This window comes from Pelodiscus sinensis, chromosome 8 (genome assembly GCF_052426305.1).
Source record: "Pelodiscus sinensis isolate ZL-2025 chromosome 8, ASM5242630v1, whole genome shotgun sequence".
NCBI classification, from domain to species: Eukaryota; Metazoa; Chordata; order Testudines; family Trionychidae; genus Pelodiscus; species Pelodiscus sinensis.
Window position 1 is genome coordinate 11,741,261 of NC_143059.1, and position 19,816 is coordinate 11,761,076.

The 19,816-nt window shown below is 43.8% G+C and overlaps 1 protein-coding gene across 4 annotated transcripts in view; it reads left to right on the forward strand.

The window, feature by feature from the left end:
- The first annotated feature begins 10,605 nt into the window (after window positions 1-10,605).
- The window catches only part of LOC102460488 (uncharacterized), a 45,189-nt gene continuing 35,978 nt past the window's right edge, over window positions 10,606-19,816 (forward strand). The window contains exons 1-2 of one of the 4 annotated variants that reach the window (XM_075934762.2): window positions 10,606-10,840; window positions 16,060-16,086. In XM_075934762.2, coding sequence (XP_075790877.2) covers window positions 10,740-10,840; window positions 16,060-16,086 — 128 coding nt within the window. In that variant the 5' untranslated portion in view covers window positions 10,606-10,739. Of the gene's footprint in view, window positions 10,841-10,872; window positions 11,023-16,059; window positions 16,087-19,816 lie in introns of those variants that run through there. The other 3 variants (XM_075934761.2, XM_075934764.2, XM_075934763.2) reach the window with 3 other exon arrangements.

The window sequence follows — 19,816 nt, forward strand, 5'->3', positions numbered from 1 at the left end:
TGGTCTGTTGCATCGTTTTGGGGGTTATTCAGTGGCTCCCTGGAGATAGGAGCAATAAGATGAGACGACACTCACATACTCCAATTGCCATTTCCCAAATGTGAACATATAGGGACATCTTCTATACACACCACTACAGTCTGAGCCCTGCAGTCAGTAAGATGAAACCAGCATTAGGTAGAACAGACATTTAAACTGATCAAGTGAAATTTGTGGTTGGTGGGTGTTCATTCTATTCTCTGTGTGTTTCTCATTGGCTCTTCTCGCACAATTTGGCTGTGTCTAGACTGGCCAGTTTTTCCGGAAAATCAGCCGCTTCTCCGGAAAAACTAGCTAGCTGTCTACGCTGGCCGCTTGAATTTCCGCAAAAGCACTGACTGTAAGAAATCAGTGCTTTTTGCGGAAATACTATGCTGCTCCCATTCTGGCAAAAGTCCCTTTTGCACAAAACTTTTGCGCAAAAGGGCCAGCGTAGACAGCTGAGATTTGTTTTCCACAAAAAAGCCCCTATCGCGAAAATGGTGATGGGGGCTTTTTTGCGGAAAAGCGCGTCTAGATTGGCAAAAAGTGCTTTTGCGGAAAAGCATCTGTGCCAATCTAGACACTGTTCCGAAAATGCTTTTAACGAAAAACTTTTCCGTTAAAAGCATTTCCGGCAAATCATGCCAGTCTAGACATAGCCTTTGTGTTCAGGCTGACCCTCTGAAATCCAGGCTTTCTGGGCTGGCAATATTCGTGGTCCAGCTGGATCAGAGAGCCCTGGAGCCCAGGAGTGCAAACTGGCTGGGAGCCCCATCCCTAGGGAGCCCCCGTGGGCGGGGCAGCAGCTGGACTGGCAAGCTCTGTCCTTGGGGATCTCCAGCAGAGTGCAGGAAAAGCAGGGCAGCTGGCAAGCTCTGTCCCCAGGGATTCCCAGTCAGGCGGGGGAGAAGTGGGGCCAGCCAAGGGAAGGGGAGCATCCTGGGAGGCTGGTGGCAGGGGACCTCCCCCTATCAGGCAAATTCCCTCACTGAGGATGGGCCAGGTCCCAAGGGTTCCGGACAAGGGAGGTCCAACTGGTAGCTGCGTTAGCTTTTATATAATGATGCCCTGTAAAATGTCCATTGCATCACTACACAGCATAATTCTGAGTGATCGTTCTCCATGTAGCCATGCTTTACCACAGGCCCCACGTTCCTTCCTTCTGTAGCTGATCACGTTCTCCAAAGGTCCCTTCACCTCTGCAAGAGCTCCAGTTCCTGCCTGGGCCGTTTTACGCTTCTGTTGCAAATCTTACTCGTTTTAGATTTGAGAAACATCATTACATCCTGTGAATCTACCTTTAAGTAGCATAATTCAAGGGAGGCTTTATTTACCAGGATACCGGCCTCTTGTGCTGTCCAAAATCAGTTCATTCTAGTTTCTTGCAAGTAAATTCCGCCCCTCCTTCTTTTAAAAGCCAACACAATCACTTTGTTTTTGTATTTGTATGGAAACTGGGCAGCACAGAACCTTTTAAACAAGGGCTCCAGTGAAACAAGCAAGCTGTTATTTCACAGATGGAAAGCATTACACAGCCATGGGATGCCTTTCATGAGAAGGAGAGAGGGAATGGTCAATGCCAAGGCAGGCTGTTTAGGGAATAAGATGTACTGTAATGAGTCTGAAACTGCATGTAAAATATTTTGAGGACTGTGTGTATGCGAGGAAGTATATACTGAGCTGCATAAGAGTTAACACAATGTTTGCATAAAAAGATCATCGGCTTGGCTTCACTATGCAGAAGATCAACACTGTTGCAATCGATCTTCCGGAGTTTGATTTAGTGGGGCTAGTAAAGACCTGCTAAATTGAAATCAGAGGGTACCCCCATCGGAGCTGGTATTCCTGCTCCTCGCAACGAGTAAGGGAAGCCGACAGGGACGCTTTCTCCCATTGATCTTCCACTGGGGGGATGGTGTGGAAACTCAAATTAAGGTGTGTTAACTCCAGCTACATAATCAACATAGGTGAAGTTGCTTATCTTACTTCTATCTTCCCTTACAGTATAAACCTGGCTTAAGGGATGTGTCCTGTGATTGTTTAGTATTGTATCTATATTTTTTCACCTGATTTTAATTCCACTGATGGTAAGGTGCTCATGTACCGGTGCAAAAGATTGAGTTTCCACATGACATCTACCGTGAAGCTGAGTTCAGCTCAGGAATTGGCATCAAAAGCTCAAGTGGGTAAAATGTGTCATGCTGATAATGAATTAAAGACCCGGAATAAAATATTGTTACACATTAGCCATATGGGAGATGTGGTACTGTAATGTGAAAAGTAATTGGAAAAGCTTGCCTCTACGATTTCATAAAGGGTCTCCCACAGAAGGCTGGCTTTACTTGGGACCCATTTGCCGATAGTCGTGTTACCTTGGTTTGTGGTGTCCCTTCAGAAAGCAAAGTGTGGGATATAGAAGAAGCTCTTAGAATGCTGCCTAGTGTGATGTGGCTCTCTCTGTCCTGAACCACAGTGTGGTGTTTAAAGAACACTGTTTTTGGAAGTACGGTACTTGGAGAGTATATACTGAGCAGCATAAGAGCTCTGACCGCCCCTCTGTGTCCCTCCACCCCATGTTCTTTAAAAGGCTCATGAGAATTGTTCTAAAGTAGCAGTGTTATCCAGGCTCGAATTTAGCCAGGTTCACTGGTCTATTTAACTTCCCATTTCCATTTCAATTGTAAAAGGTTGGGTTTTTTTCCTTTCTGCATGGGCAGTGGGTGATGTAGGTAAGGGAAGGCTTTGCCCTCCCAAAACTGCCTACCCTGCCTGCTGGCAGCGCCACATGCCCAAGAAAGATCTGTCTTGAGAGCTGGAGTTGGGCAGGACTTGGCTGTGGGGAGGTTGTTGAAGGAGTGTGGTCTCGGGGAAGGGTGTGGCTTTGGGCAGACGAGGCAGGGTTTGAGCTTGCTTTCCCTAGTTGGGTCTTCGCCTGCCGCCCATGTCTTCCTATATTGTTTGTATGTTCTTCAACAGCGTTCTGGCTTGGAGGTGGCTGCATTTCAGTGGGGAATAAATGGATCCTTGTCTGTCACTTAAATTGTATAATGTATTTACAATCCTTTTGGGTAAAATGGACTCTGCAGCCTTTACTGTGCATAGAAGTCACTGGGACTCGGAGCAGAGGAAAATATAAAAGCATCTTTGTAGGACAAGGCCATGACTTTGCAGCGCTATTCAAATTGGTTTGATTAAAAATTGTGGTTGCAGCCCATACAATCACAGTACTAATTGCAATCCTAAGAAATTAAGTTCTGAGCGCATCACTGCCATATTTGGCTTGGAAAGCGGAGTCAAAGAACAAAGCTGCCGTACACGATCAGCAAAATGTGGTCGTAAATGCCCAAAATGACTGAAAACAAAAAATTGTTCCAATTAAACCGTGTCATGAAAGGAGACTGGAAGTCGGGGGCTCTCGTGCTCCCTCTGTTCAGCTTGTTGCATCCAGACCTCCAAGGACACTGAGAACAGTGTGAATTCCAGGTTCTGCACTTGTACATGTGATCTGGGAAACTAAAGAATGAGGGAAAGATTGAAAGGGAAAATATGTCCTGTGTAGTTCATCACCACAGGATATTACTAAGGGTAATAGACTAGTAATGCCTGTCGGGGGCAAAATAGAAATTATAAAGGCTCGTAGCATTATTTGAAGAGTTTGGCTAGAACCTTGAACTCCTTCAGAATCATTGTAGTGTAAGCAGGGTCCAGATGAATGCTTCCTTGGCAGTTAGCTGGGAGGGGGAGACTTGAGTGTTCTTAAAACAGTTTACTCCTGCTCTGCTTACATATTCAGCAAATACAGTGGTGTCAAAGTGAGCGACTTTGGCTGGTGTTATGTACAAATCACCGTAGTACAGAATGCCGGGGTAGTAACATATGGTTACCAATGTAATTCTTGTAGGAATACAGAAAAGCAGGGTTGTGTTTAACCTGTCCCACATGAAGGGGGCACACTCCATTGAAAAAAGCCTCACTTAAGCCAGAGGTGTGAATGTCAGAGCCCTGGGGATGTTGGGGAGCTGGGGAGAGGTGTCCCGGCTGGGGAGAGGTGTCCCGGGAGGACCCTCACAAATGGTCCTCCTTAGACTGGTTCAACCTATTTCTCCCCATTGTTCAAAGAATAGAACAAAATAGGCTTCATTAGGAGCCTCTTTGCTATTTTAATTTCTCAGGCGGAGCTGAAAGCGGCTGTGGTAAGATTGTGTTTCTGCCCTGCCTGCCCAGAGGTGGAAATCACTGTACATCTAAACTACGTTTCCCCCTCCCCTTCCCAAAAGAGCAATGAAATTTCCTCCCTGAAATCCCCATGGAATTTGCATATCTTCTTCCGATTGCTTTTTCGAAAGCAGGTCTTTTGAAAGTGAAAGTAATCTGGACGCGGGGTTTTTTTTGTGGGGGGAAAAAAACCTTTTTTTTTTTTTCAAAAAACCACATAAACCTCCTTTTTATTTTTTTTAGGAAGAGTGTTTTTCGAAAAAGGGGTTCCCCCCAAAAAAAACCGCATCCAGACTACTTTCGCTTTCAAAAGACTCACTTTCGAAGAAGCGATTGGAAGAAGAGATACAAATTTCCGCGGAATTTGCATGTCCTCTTTCAGGGAAACCCCCCCGTAATTTAGACAGGAGAGATGAAATCACTTGAGCTGGGGTAGTGACCACAGTAGAGAGGCAGATGGCAGCAGATGACTGACTGCTGGTGAAATGGAGAGGAGCAAGGAGTGGCCAGCAGGGAGGCTGGTGAGAGGCGCTGTGAGCAAGGCAACTGGTGGAGAGGGGCAGTGATCTGGGTGCCTCTTTATCTCCACCTCCCCCCAGCATGGGAGGTGAATTCTGCAGATGGACCCCTGAATTCAGAGTCTGCGCTGACCAAGGACAGCAATGGGTGCAGAGAATGTGTAAGGGACTTTGAGGTTGCAGGACTTAAGAATGTGAGGGGGGGGGCGGGGAAAGGACACTGCCCAACCTACTTCTGGCTGGGTCTGTTCCTCAGGGTATATATTTATGAATCCTGTTTGTGGTGGTTTCCCAAATTAATGCCACATTACATCCTTCCTTTTAATAAAAAGTTTCTCTTCTACCCTGTGCTTGTGAGTGGAGAAATAGTGCCTCTCAGGCATGCCTGTGATGGGGTGAAAGCTTTCCAGGTTACTGGGTGGGAGCTCCGACTCGTTCTGTGTTGGATGGATGACAAGCAACTCCAGGCTCTGGTTGCTGTTGACTCCCCCTGGCAGAAGAGTTCCAGTAGCAAGCTGACTTGGAAATTAGGTTACTGTAGTTTAGATACACAGACCATTTCCCAGATGGTTAGGTGACTTGCTGCTTTCCCCCTTTTCCCTGATATAACCTGTGCACACAGCTGATAAGAGGCTAAGGAGATGGCATATCCCAAAAGAGATGCTCTTATCTAGCTTCAGAATAGGGTCAGTCATGTTGAACCAAACACCATGTACTTCATCCAGCACGACATGGTAGTTATTTGTAGGACAGCTGGTCGCTCATATCCACGAGACAGACGGCCAGGTTACATGGGAAGGGTTGTCTGGAGCTTAAAACAGATGGTGCAGCTAAGTGTGCAGCTTGCAGCTGAACTGCAGAACTAAGCAAGGAACAAGGCATCTTGCGGGTCACTCAGTCAGCTGTGGTCGTTACCGAAGCCTGCAAACAACTGACTTATGGGGACTAAGAGTGGGAAAAGGGATTTCTAGGACATTGTGTGGCTCAGTGGAGGGATTGCTAATGGGATCGAGAATCTTCCATGTCCAGGTCATTAGTTCAAAGCCACTGCTGGGTGGTAGTAACCGAAAGGCTGTTTGGGGGCCTAGATGGAATGTTTGTAGTTACAGCTACTGAGGGCCTCACCATGGCTGACAGTAGTTGCACTTGGTGGCAGATGTGTAAGACAGCTAGTGTGGTGATCCCACGCTGTTGTGACTTTGACTGTTAGTGTCCACCAGTGGTGGGGCTAATCTAAGGGCTTTGTTGCTATGTTTACTTGATCATTTATACCAGCATAAAGCTCCTATAGTAATTACAGGGCTTTGGGAATGGGGGGTGGAGGGCAGGGGTGGCTGGGTAGGGAGAGCTTAAAAAGAATGAAATACTGAGGAGTAAGGCTGCTAATGATGCCTTGTCATTATTTCTTATGCCAGCGTTCTCCAACTTTTTAATGCTCCCCCCTCCCCTGCCCTACTTTCACCAGGTTGGTGCAGGGGGAGTGCAGGGTGCTGGTTCTGAACGAGGGGTCAGGCCTGGAACTATGGGAGTTCTGGAGTGATCAGACTCTGGATTTTGGAGTTCTCTGTTAGAGTAAGATGTTCATAGCTTCATGTGAGGTTTGGCTTTTGGTCCATCTCTACTTTTTAATCCCTTAGCTGGTGTCTACGGGTGCATCAACACAGCATCCTTCCCTATCTATACACAGTGTCAAATTTCAAAATAAAACACTATTCCAACAAATCCCTTAACCTTTGTGGAACAAGGGTTAGAGGGATACTGGAATAGCATGCCCGTTATTTAAAAATATATTTTGAAAATGGGTGCATTTTTAAAGACACAGAATTTCTATTTTGGGATACGTCTGGTATCCTGAAATAGCCCTGCTGTCTAGATGTAGCCTCGCTGTCCTGGTTTTAAGTGCTTCAGGATTTACTAAATTAAGTCCCACGGAAGGGATCTCTTAGATGATATTTGCACTACCTCACAGTTCAGACTACAAGGGCACGAATAGCATTGCATGCCCACATCCTGCATTGTTACTTTTCTACATGGACACAAGCTAAAAGATCCCTAGTTTGCAGTAACTTAGTTACAAAGCAAACTATGAACTTTTTAGTTCCCATCCAGATAGGGAAGTTATAGCACTGTACTTTGGATGTTGCTATTCATACCCCTGGAATCCAAAATGTGGGGCAGTGTAGGCAAACCCCTTATTTTTAGAGCTGGCTGGAAAGCCACGATTCCCCCCTCTCCCTTCTACGTAATAGTTTGCAGGAAATATCCTCTCTTGAAATTTTCCCACTCTGCTTTTTCTGTAAGAAAGTTTGAAAAAGCAGGAAAGTGTCCATCCGTGCTTTCTTATTGTATGAGGCAACACTGTTAATTGTTTGTTTGAAAGTATTGCTCTGAAAGGTTAAAATATTCCTTGGTCTGAAAATGGCACCAACAGACAAAGTAATACTTTAATCTCTTCACTGATGTTCTCATGCTTTCTCACTGCTACCTAATATGAGGAGGGGAATACTAAGAGAGCCTGCATATATGGGGAGGAGAGCCCACAATTTTCTGAAACAAATTCCTTTGGAAATTGTTTTGACCTGTTAAGAGAAACTGAAGGGGAGGGAAATCAAATATACAAATTTCCTAGGGGGCAAGGGAAAAATCACGTTTATGAAATTCCAGTTTCTGAATTTAAAAAACGTAGACCACATTTGCTAAATCTGTGTGCTTAGTTAAATGAGTTTTGGCACATCTTTGCATGGATATGTATGATTTCTTTCAATGTTAAGCCAAAGGTGCATGGAGTCTGAGACAGCTCCCTTGGGGTATGTCTACACTACCCCGCTAGTTCGAACTAGTGGGGTAATGTAGGCATACCGCACTTGCAAATGAAGCCCGGGATTTGAATTTCCCGGGCTTCATTTGCATAAGCAGGGAGCCGCCATTTTTAAAACCCCGCTGGTTCGAACCCCGTGCAGCGCGGCTACATGGGGCTCGAACTAGGTAGTTCGGACTAGGATTCTTATTCCGAACTACCGGTATACCTCGTGGAATAGGAATCCTAGTCCGAACTACCTAGTTCGAGCCCCGTGTAGCCGCGCTGCACGGGGTTCGAACCAGCGGGGTTTTAAAAATGGCGGCTCCCCGCTTATGCAAATGAAGCCCGGGAAATTCAAATCCCGGGCTTCATTTGCAAGTGCAGTATGCCTACATTACCCTCCTAGTTCGAACTAGGAGGGTAGTGTAGACATACCCTGGGTCTCCAGATAGGGGGGGGAAAAGGGAATTATGTACCTCATTATTAGACCCAAGCACTGGAGACAGGTTTGGATGTTTTGGACAGCAATGGGAGGTATGCTATGATAATTTGCCTTCTTCCAATAATAGCAATAGGGAAAAAAGGAAAGAAATAGAATTTCTTGGAGAGAGATATTAGGGAGACAGACCGGATTCACTTCCTAGATGAAGGTTGCCTAGCTCTGGAGTGGATTTAAGTGAAATGTTAGAGAGAGGTCAAGGTCAGGGAAATAACATAGACATTCAAGATAAAACTGGTGCCTACAAAGGGAGTTGAAATCTGGTTGCTTCAAAAGAAGAGCAAGCAAGGCAAGGAGTGTGAGTGAGAGAGAAGGACCAGCATGTGTCTGGGCAGAGCAAGGCAAAGGCGGCAGAGCATAAGAAGCTTTCAGTGACAATGAAGTTTGACAGGCAAGAATGAGAGGAAGAGACACCTAATAATAGGGCGTGTTTAACCATTTATCTCTCATTAAGAAAAGAACAGCTTGGAAATTGGCCGTTGTTAACTTAGAGGAATTACGGTAATACCGAGCCTTCTGAGATACAGCTCAGTCAGCATTTCCAGCCTAAACTTAATTGGCCAAGCTTCAGTCTGGGGGATGGACACTTGACATGGATTTGAACGTCACTGTGGAAGTTGTGGAGAGGGTCTTTGCTGCGTGGCTACTTAGTTTTGACTGTGTTTCTCCCTAGAATAGCCTCCACTTGGTAAACTGGCTGGGAGTTGCTAGGCAAAATAATTCAACAGTAATTCTCTATTACAGGCAGTCCCCGGGTTACGTACAAGATAGGGACTATAGGTTTGTTCTTAAGTTGAATTTGTATGCAAGTCGGAACTGGTACATATTGTAGGGGAAACTCTAGCCAAACATTTCTCCAGAGCTCAGTTTTATTCTCCCACACCTCACTTCCCTCAGTCCTTTATTCTCAAGCTGAGGTGTCTGCTGAGAAAAGCCGCTCTGCATCTCCCTGATCTGCTGGGGGGGGGGGCGCTAGCTTCGCGTCTCCCTGGTCTGCTGGGGGGAAGCAGCTAGTGCGGGGTTGCCTCACCCCGTTTGTAAGTAGGGATCGGATCCATGTAACCCGGGGACTGCCTGTACTATTATTTTTATTATGGTAGCACCTTGTGGTCCCAAACATAGATCCCATGGTGCTAGACACTGTAAAAATATGTGCTCGCTGCCAGAAGTTAGCTTTGTGGGTTCTGCTCCCCGCTCGGTCACTGACTCACTGTGACTCCTGGTCTGACACTCCCTGTGCCTTTGCTTTCCCCACGTATGAAAAGAGTAAAATAAATTCCTGAGAGGCTGGTTTGTGAGAGGTGATATAATGGAAAAAGAGGCTGACTTGTTGGGTTGTAGCATCTCTGCAATGGGGACACCGCAGTCTTCAGCATCTGCAACAGTGTTTTTCAACCTGGGACTGTCTGGCCAGCCTGGTGCATTCACAGTGTGTGTAACTGAGATATATGGCCTTTGTTTCTTTTTTCTCTTGCCCTCCCTCACTCCCACCCTTCCCCCTCAGCATTTAGTGCTGGCTTTGCTCCTCTCTGCTCTGAAAGAATTGACAGAGCTGAAGGCTCTGGCAGTAGCCACCTAAACACGTGTCTGCATCTGTGGCATTCTGCTGAGGTGAAACCGTGTGCAGCGTGGCCTCCCAGGGCTCCCAGCTGAGACAGCTGATGAGGGGGGAAGACTAGAAGGAGGGGAGTATGAAGAGCTTGCGAGAGAGAGCAGCAACCAGGTCACCACTCAGGGGGTATGGATGAGGGGTGAATACCTACCAGTCTGTTGTGGGGAGGGAGAGAAAATGGCTGAGGATGGGATAGTCCAAATGACAAGCTTGCAGTAATGCACGGAGTTCCCAAGCAGTTCAAATTGTATTCACTGTCTCACCTAGTAAAGAAATGAGATTCCCTGTTCCTATAAGAGATCTTTACCCACGGGTAAGTTTTACAGCTCTGTACCTCTGCCATCATGCTCCGTGAGGGTGCCCATATATCTCTGAAGCAGGCGTCAGGATCAACATCAGACACACCTCCCCGCAATCTTCTGCCTCCAGCCTCCGGGATCTCTTCTTCCTACTTTTCCTGAATGGGCTGCATAGAGTTTCCCCAGATTAGAGACCCTGGACAGGGGGAGTCCTGAGCAAAGCAACCCATCTCTCCGCAATCTGCTTCTGACTCACTGCTGAATTCAGGACTTCCCAGGACCCAGCGTACCAAACTCTGCTTCCTTGGCTTGTGGGATACGTAGTGTAAAACCCAGGTCTCAGGAAAATGCCCCACTGTGAATCCACAAGCCACTATGAGTCCTTTGGGAAAGTGGCAGTCCTTCCTTGCTGTCCCTTTCTGCACAGGTCAATGTTAATAACTGTACGAGCCGTGGCACAAACCTAGACCGTGCTCTGTAAGCTAAGCAGTAGGTATCTAAGGCTGTAAGTGTTCCGCTAACTGAATGTCACCTAAATCTAATCCAGGCCCTGACTCAAATTGACAGTGACAGGCTGGCCTGGGAAATAATCTCTTTAAATAGCAGCAGCCAATTCGCAAAGTCATTTCTTTTGCCCTTTCTAGAGTCAGAGAGCTGCTTATAGCAAGTCACCTACAGAGCACACATCTCACCCAGGCTTGACAGGGGTGGCACTTTCCAAAGGCAAGTGAGTCAGTTGCCTGGGTTGCCACTTGGGCTACCGCCGGGAATTACTATGAATTTTGCAGCCCAGTTTCTCTACTCCAAGGTTTTAAAGAACAGAACTCCCAGGGAATGCTCCAGGGAAGAGGAGGACTATGATCCTTTCTGGCAAAGGTTGGAAAACATTGCTATGTGACTTAGAACTAGATTGCTCTTTTTTCCTCCTTAGGAATGATGGACGGTCGCGGGGCTGGAGTTGTAGGCACCGCTTCCCCTGGATCTCTCCTGCCTCCTTACGGTGCTGTAGTTGGCGTTGTGCTTCACCTCTTTGTGTATTTTGTTGCTCTGCTTTATAGGTAATGCTTTTTATTGTCCCTTTCCTCTCCCAGTTCCCCAGAAAAACAAAGCACTTGTAATTATTCAGTATTTTTCTAAAACTCTTGATGGGCCAAGGTGATCCTTAGAGTCACTAATACAGGAATGAACTTGTCCCACCAGTAGAGCTCAGGACTGAATTGTCTTATCTGTGGGATTTATATATTGTGGAAAAGGCCAGCGGTGGTCAATGAAATGCTGGAAAGTGAGAGTCTTGTGGGAAAATATTTATTGTATGCAGAATTCTGGAATTGGGTGTTAATGGCATGTTACAGATTTCTTGCTGTTAGTGATTATGTGTTAACTATTGTATTACAGTAGAGCGTGGAGTCCCTAGTTGAGATCAGTGGCCCAATTATGCTAGATATTGCTTAACAATTAACTGTGAACATTCCCTGCCCCAAAGATCTTACAATCCCAGGTCCTGATCTTGATATTAAGTGACCGAGGACATTGCAAATTTAAGCACATATTTGAGTATTTATACCTGCACAGACAAGACGGACAGAAGTATTATCCCATTTTCCAAATGAAGATCTGAGTCACAGGGTACGTCTACGCTACCCCGTGTCTACACACACCTTCTGTTGTTTCAAAATATTTTTCGAAATAATGGGTGTGCTATTTTGCCATCCCAGTAAACCTCGTTGCATGAGGGTTAAGGGATGGCTTGAAATAGTGCATTATTTCAAAATTTGGTGCTGTATAGACGTGCCAAATTTCAAAATAAGATATGCAATTTCCATAGTGCAAATTGTGTATCTTATTTCGAGTTTAGGGTCCTGTGTAGATACACCCACAGAAAGAGAAACTGACTTCTCCAAGGTCATGTACAAAGCTTTCAGCAGGGTCAGGAATAGAACCTACATCTCCAGAGCTGACTCCAACGCCTCTAACACAAGACCCACCTTTCTCATCTATGTTGCTTGCCCTTCCTTACATGCAAGCTAATGGCAAACTCAGTGAGTTAGCATCCTCAGAACTTTGCATTTTAAGGGTTTTTTTTTAATTATAAAAATGTTTAAAGCGTTAAGCTTGGATCCTTCACTTTTCGAACAGATCCAGCCACCTCTGAAGTAAATATTGTTCACTTGACTTTCTTCATGAAGAAGCTGCTTTGGGCGATTATTGTGGCATTAGCATCACAGGGAATGAACCACACTAAGCATAGCCACTTAAACTCATCATGCCTCCACATTTTTAATTCCTATATCAAGGAGGTGTCAGATCGTTAAGGGGATAATACTGCCAGCTTTAAGCACTGACATTTGTATGGACTGAGGTCACAGTGACTGTTCAGACAGGACTGCTACTCAGACTGAAGCCAAGTACAGGGTATGATTTGGATCTGTCTCTTATGATGCTGAATTAGCGAAGCTAATGCAATCCACACAGATGCAGAAAATACGTAGAGACTTATGTTGCATTCGCCTGAGCTTGAACTTTGCATTATAGAACGTGGCACATGATGAACTGAGACTCAAATGTGCCTGCTGTATGGGTAGAATCCAAACCATTTCCCAGCTTTGTTATTCAACTTTGTTTATTTTAACTGAAACAAACTGCAGCTAAGATATCTGGTCATGGTTCTTTTGGCTCCATCACCCAGGGCATTAAGCCTGCCTCTCTACAGTCTAATCATTAAGGCTTGCTTATGGAAGATTGACCCCAGAACTGGGACTCGGAAGATCTGGGTTCATTTCCCATCTTGGACAGACTTCCATGGTGATCCTAAGCAAGTTGCTTAAATCTCCCTCTCTCTGCCCCAATTCTGTCTCTGTACAGTGCTTATTCAGAGGATGTTTTCCAAAGTGCCAAAGGGGTTTAGGAGCAGAAATCCAAACGGCTTTTTGTGTGAATCGGGTGCTTAAATCCCTGAGTAGCTTTGGAAAAACCCACCATTGCCTTGTCACTTCTGTGGGGGCAAGGACTGTTTCTTACTGCCAGCCTTGGGAGTCTTTAGGCGCTACCCAAATACAAGGAGTAACAGATTAAAAAAATCCTTTGCTAGATTTGTCATTACAGATGGAATGCTGCAGGGGAATGGGGCTATGTGCTCCCTGTACTTGGGGAAGACCCATTGTACCTCTGGGCCAAGCTATGTAGAATGCTCTTGTACCACTTTGAAAGATGCCTTACAATTGCTGCTGGTGGTGGTGATGCTTTTTTGTAACCTATAAATATGCAGGAGCTTCAGGGGGTAGCTGAGTTAGTCTGTTACAGGAAAAAAACAGCAAGCAAGTGGTCTGGTAGCGCTTTATAGCACTAAATATGCAAGTATTGGTTTGTTTTGCATTGGCCTCTGTTCTCCATGCAGTTCAGAACATCGGGCTGAACCACAAGTTCCGTGCTGGATGCAGAAATTACTGGCTGAAACATTATGGTCTGTTACACCAGAGAGTCAGACTGGTGTATCCTACTGATCCCTTCTGGCCTTCAAATCTATGACTCTGTAGTCGTTAGTCCAAAACGTTAGTCCATTGACTGAAGGACCTGTCACTCAAACCTCTTTTTTAACTTCTCTGAATCATCTATAATGGATGTCACTAAGGCTGGCTACTGTAAACTGCTGAGCCACTCCTGAGAAGTGCTTATCATTTTTAAGAAGATGTTCAGTATCTTGGAGGATCAGGCCTCTGCTGACTAATGTTTTACAGGGGTAGGAATTTTTCCATCTGCAGTAGTCCTTTGAGATTTACAAGTCTGAGATCTGACTGTTATCTTGAATGCAAGCTACAAGTGGGTCTCTTGATTCTAAAAGGATCTGGCTCTCTCTCTTTTCTTTTAAACCTAGATTTGATATTAAAATGCATTGGGGACTCATTTACATTAACAGGAGTTTTCAGAATGGTGTTGGTGCATAATAATCCCTAACAAGCTTGCACATTACCTTGGTCCACTGAGATTTATGCAGAATTCAGAATCATACAGAAATAAAAACACACCGAACTACCCTGCTAATATTCCCCCTGAAAAGCCCAATATTGTCTCTCTGCATCTATACTAGAGTTGAAAAACTTGTCAATCAAAATTCTGACAATAACTCCGAAATGAGAAGCTTATTATCTCTCAATTCTGACTTGCACCATCCCCTCAAAATCCTGGAGGTCACACCCGATAGACCATCCACAGTTCCTTGATGGCAACAGCCACAGCACAGAATTAGGGATAGGATGTAGGGATTGGGAAGTTTTCTGTGCGTCTTAGCAAACACCTCCCTCTTCTACTGCTCTCCCACTTAGTTTATTTTCCCTCTTGACCTGAGTAATCAGAGTAAGGCATCTGGGGAGGGGTTTCATAGACATTTCCAGCTATCCAGACTCAGAACTAGGGTCTTTCAATCTGTCATCAATGTAACAGCGAAGGAGAAAAGCAGATGCTTTCTTTGCCCATGCAAAGCAGGGGACTTCGGCACAAATTTTCAAGAGAAACCATTGCCAGACAGCGGGCACTATAGTTAGAGAACCATTCACCAACAAAAGTATTGTCCTCCTACTCCCAGTGCTGGCATGTTATTTTATCCAGATTCCTGATGACTTGAGGGAAGGCTTTTTTAAAAAAATGATATCACTGATAAATAGAAGCCTGGAAGGTCAGATGCTTCTCTGGCCAATCCTTCATTAATTTTGCCAACACAACTTGGAGTATGGCATAAGAAAGCCAATGGGTCCTGTCAAGGGCATGTGTCCTCTAAAGAATTGTGGGTGTTTCAGAACTGATCAGCAAGCCCTGGTTTGAACACTATCTGTGATATGGTTGAAAACTCTCTCTGGACGTGGATCTGTGCCCTGGTACAACCCATCAATTATCACTTTATGCCATGAATGTGCTGTGCCTCTAGACTGCAGTTCTTGTTCTGGAAAAAAGTTGGAAATGTCATCATATTGGCTATCCATGCGGACCTGGTTTCTCATAGTCACATAAAGCACCACTTGGCCCAGAATATGCTTATATCTTTATAGTTTTCCAACTACTTCATAAAGAACGGCACATCAGACAAGGCTCAGGTTTCACTTACCTCTTTCGCTCAAGAGAAAGCATCCAGCCTGACACTCTGAGGCTTCTGACTTCAGAAATACTGAAGCTGCCAAGTCCAGAAAATGGACCTGCCAATAAGAGGAGGCTTTCCTTAGACCATGTGAGCTCTAGCCTGGATACTTGTAACGAGCAAAGGCTGTATGATCAATTGAAGCTGTTTTGCCTCCACAAAGAATTTTATATAATTCTGGGGACCTGGAATCCAGCCATCATCATCAATCCATGAGAGGCTCCTTTGCTCTCACAAACAAAAAGACTCCCCCCTCCCTTCTGATAAATGCCTCATTTGTTGGGTTTAGATAACATCAGGACAATTTTGACTCTACTGCCCTCTGGTCTTGCTTCTCAGGAATATAGCGAGCAAATAGGCTACCATATAGAGCTGGGTTCCAAAGCATACCCAAGCAGACTGCCTGTAGACATGGAGAAAAGTGATAGCAATTCAGTACCTCAGAAGATAGAGACAGTCTATATTGTACTACAGCTAAGAGAACCTTCTGACTTTTAACTGTAGCGTCTCTTGCAAATATTCAAGAGCAATACACAAATTAAAAGGAATGAGTCTCATTCAGGAAAGGAAACCCTCTCTTAGCAATTAGCAATTATGCATATGAGTTGCATCTGCAATTTAGCCATTTGACCAGCTAATACAAGAAAATTAGAAGTGGGTTTTTCTTTCCTACTTGAAACAAAAAAACAACACCCCCCCCCCCCCAGTTTTGTGGTTTGAATAAAGTGTACTGAATTTTCTTTCCCACAAATACTACTTAACTTCATTTAAAATACGGAGAGTTTTGAAAGCAGACAAATAAAGACAAAACGTATTCCAAGCCTTTTATCATTTAAGACCATATTTCAAAATAATGATCATGCAGCTGCACTGAGACTTTGCATTGAGTAAGATTATCTGTATGCGTAAGTAATTTCATGTAGTTCCTTCATTCTCTTTGGAATGTCTCCATATGGATTTTTTTTTCCAGCTATGCTGAGCAACTGTTCACAAAAAGGTAAGTTTATAAACCATGTTTGCATATTTGTTTTTACTTACCACAATGAATGTGAAATGGCATGAATTAGTCAGGTAGTATAATTTGACATCTGGATATTTGCTTAATGTGTGTGCTGGAGAATCACATGGAAGTAAAAGTCATTCACAGAGCTTCTCTAAGAGAATCTATTAAAAAGCACAGCTGATTCATTTGGAGAGAGCCATAATTTATATGATATGAGGAATATATTTAGAGCTGGGCAACATTTTTTTCTCTGTGAACAACAAATTATCTGGGAAATATGTTTTACCAGGGACCTGAAACCATTTGAGAATTAGACCTGAATTAGGAATAGTTTTGGGGGGAAAACCTTAAAAACAAAAATTTTGGAAATGTCAAAACAGATTGCTGTGAGAATCTTGACTTTTTTTCTTTACATACATTCAGAATGAAATCTTAATTCAAGATGACATTTTTAAACTAAACGTTGACTTCAACTGAAGTTTCATTTTGAAATGTCATTTACAATTATTTTAAAATCAAATGTCCATTTGAAATGCAATCTTAAAATGTTTAATTTGACCTGAAACTTTTTTTTTCTAGCTTTGTGCTTTATTGAGAAACAACAAATCCATTCTGTTTTTAATTCAAAACAGACCTTTTGTTGTTGTTTTATTCCTGGCTGGGCCACTGATATGAAAAAAATCAATGATTTGCTCATTTCTAGATCTGATCCCTCAATCATATGCCACTATTCATAAAAAGTCATCCTTTTGCTTTTTCACTGCCTGCTCTGTTGTTCACATGTTTGTATATAAGCATTAGCTGTAACTCAGCCTCTGCTAAAGAAACAGTGCTGAAGCCAGTTAAGCAAAGTAAACAAACTGCCCTGAGGAAGAGAAATGAACATGACCTGGCATGGCAATTAGATTATTTGAGTTTGCAACATGTGCCTGGACCTCTACAGATCATGAGGCTCTCAACAGGACAACAGCACATCCACGTGGGTTCTACAGGAAAAATATAGCTGACGTGAGAGAGAGAGAGAGAGAGCAGATATGGATAAGAAAAATACAGATGAGACCATCAGAACATATAATCTGACCTGTATCCTTGGTAATGAGGTCCTTAGCAAGAATTTCCCACTAGTGGTGGTAACATACTAACAGTGGCAGATCCTGTGCACAGAGTCATTTGGAGTAAGTGTCAAAGCCAGTGGCATTTTGCTAGCAGGCAATTTGGCTCAGCATTCTTGTAGCCATTAAAACCGTAAGACCAGACAAAGTCTAAGAGTCTGATGTATTTCCCTTCTACCTCTCTTCACCCTTTCCTGAGCCTAAGCAAGGAAATCCAGGAATAAGGCCAAATCCCCCAGTCTGCAATTTTGTCCTCCTCTCTTGTAGAGAAGAATATTTGATGTCATGAATGCATGATGGAAGTGTCACCTCATACCTTCAAATCTCTATCGGTCTAAGCTAACAGAACGTTTTTGTATTTTTTGAAAAATAGGAGTGGGCCTAATATCTGTGTCTTACAAATCAGTCAGTCCCTTGAACTGAAATAAAATCCATATTTGTGTATCTATCTAATAACATACCCTTTTTACCTATCGTCCATTTAAGAAACTTGATATAACTATGTATTTAGGGAGTTATGAGCATGTGTGTTATCTTTTGGAGTAGTTGTGGGCAACTGGGTGATGGGAAATATTTTATTTGTTGGTGTGCTGGGATGGACTAGGCCCTGAAGCCCCCTGCTGGAAGCTTGTGGCCTCATCACACCCTGCCCCAGGGTAAAGAGCAGAGAATAAGTCCTTCAGGAGAGCTAGAGTGGTGCTTCTGCTGCAGCCAATCAAGGCCCAGCAAGCCAGTATAAAGAAATGGCTGGGCCAAGGCCTGTCAGTTCCTCTTTGGAGTTCAAGCCAGGCAGACCCAGGGACTGATGGGGAAAGCAGCAGCAGTATCTTGCACAGGTCAGTGTGTAGAGTAGACTGCAGACCTGGCTGAAGCCCAGGACCAGCTGGTAGGGGGAATTCCAGAACCATGGATAAGGTGCTGTTGGGACTTTGAGATAAAGCCCTGTGAGGGGGCAAGGTACTTGGGTTGCAGGAGAAAGAGGTATAGTCCTAAGCAACCTAGAAGAGGGGCATCTGTGATACTCACAGCCAGCCACTGAATGGGAGCTTGTGAACATGTGTCATTGGCCAGAAGGAGGTGCTTGAGAGAGGGTGAGCTCAAGAGCAGTCAATGAACTTCTGAACTGAGATGTTAGTCTGTTTAAAGATAATTACAATAGGCCTAGTTAGGTGGTCATGGCATCTTGAAATATGTTGTAACCATGTCTATAGGGTGCCATTGATCTGCTGTGTTGAACTAGTCACCATGCAGGAGAACTAACTCCCGACTCCAAAATAACTTAACTGTAGAAATCCATTAGCTGTAGGCTTTCATTTTTAAAAATGAAAATCTGTGCTCCGAGAGTGTGGCAATTTTAAGATATATTCCTGTGAGGAATCTATAAAACACTTCAGCCCAGCTAAATTAGAAACCTGGAAATACAGACCTTATTCAAGACACACATGTTTTATTCAGTCCAGCTTAGAATAGTGACAGAATAATGTTCCTTTTTTTTCTACTAAAGAATTTTTAAAGATGAGTAAGTTTTTGTGGGAAGAAGTCTTATTTCCTGCTCTCAAAAGAATACCCCTTTAAAGATACTTAAATGTATCTTTAAGGAGTGCTACGTGGACCCCTTAAACTCCATTCATCTGAAGAAGTGGGTTGTGCTCACAAAAGCTCATGATATCGTCTACATTTTTTGTTAGTCTGTAAGGTGCTGCAGGACTATTCATTGTTTAAGTTTTTTCTATTACAGAATAACACGGCTACCCCTCTGAAACTAAAACACCTTTTGTTCTCTGCCATAAACATTCCTCCTCTAAGCCACACAGTGGAACAAGCAAGAATGCATTAAGAGACAGCGCATCTGATACGCTTCAGGAGTCCATGAAAGAGTATTGATGGCAGTTTTTCAGCACAAGGCTTTGCAGCTCTGGAAAAGGGGATTTGTCTAGGGAACATTTCCTTCTAAACATGCCATAAAAGTCTTGTTAAAAATCATTGAAATCTGCAGCACCATGGAGTGGTGATAAATGTAAAATGAAGGGGCCATTCCAGTCACCATCTCCATAAACGAATGACCTAAGTTGTTTGAGACTGTTCCAGGACTATAGAAAATAACAGCTCATAGATGTTGTTGGCAAGGATGCTAAAATCTCATATTGAAAATACATTTTTTTTTTAAATCGGGAATGTTTTGTATTAGTGAGACTGAGCTATTACTGTATAATTTGACTTTTAGTAGACCTCTTGTAACCACAGACGTATGAGCAAGGGAGCTATCCCCTATCTGCCCAATTGCTGCTGTTCTGTTTTATGTCTCTTTCCCTCCATAAGTCACTTTCTAAATTCCAAGAGTTTCTGGAAGTTTGGCTTTTATTTGTTCAGAGAATTTATGCATGGGACTACACATTATAGTCTACAATGAATAACATGTAAAGATGACTTTTTGGAATGTTAGTTTTGTTCCACTAAAAAAAACCCCAACCTTCCAATGAGAGGGTAAAACTAGCCTTGCTAATATGACCTAGCAGTTCCCATGAAACGTTTCTCTCCAGTGAAATTAAGATGTAAATTTGTGAATACAACCACTGCTGGCAATAGTACTATATGCACCTCATATTTGCTCT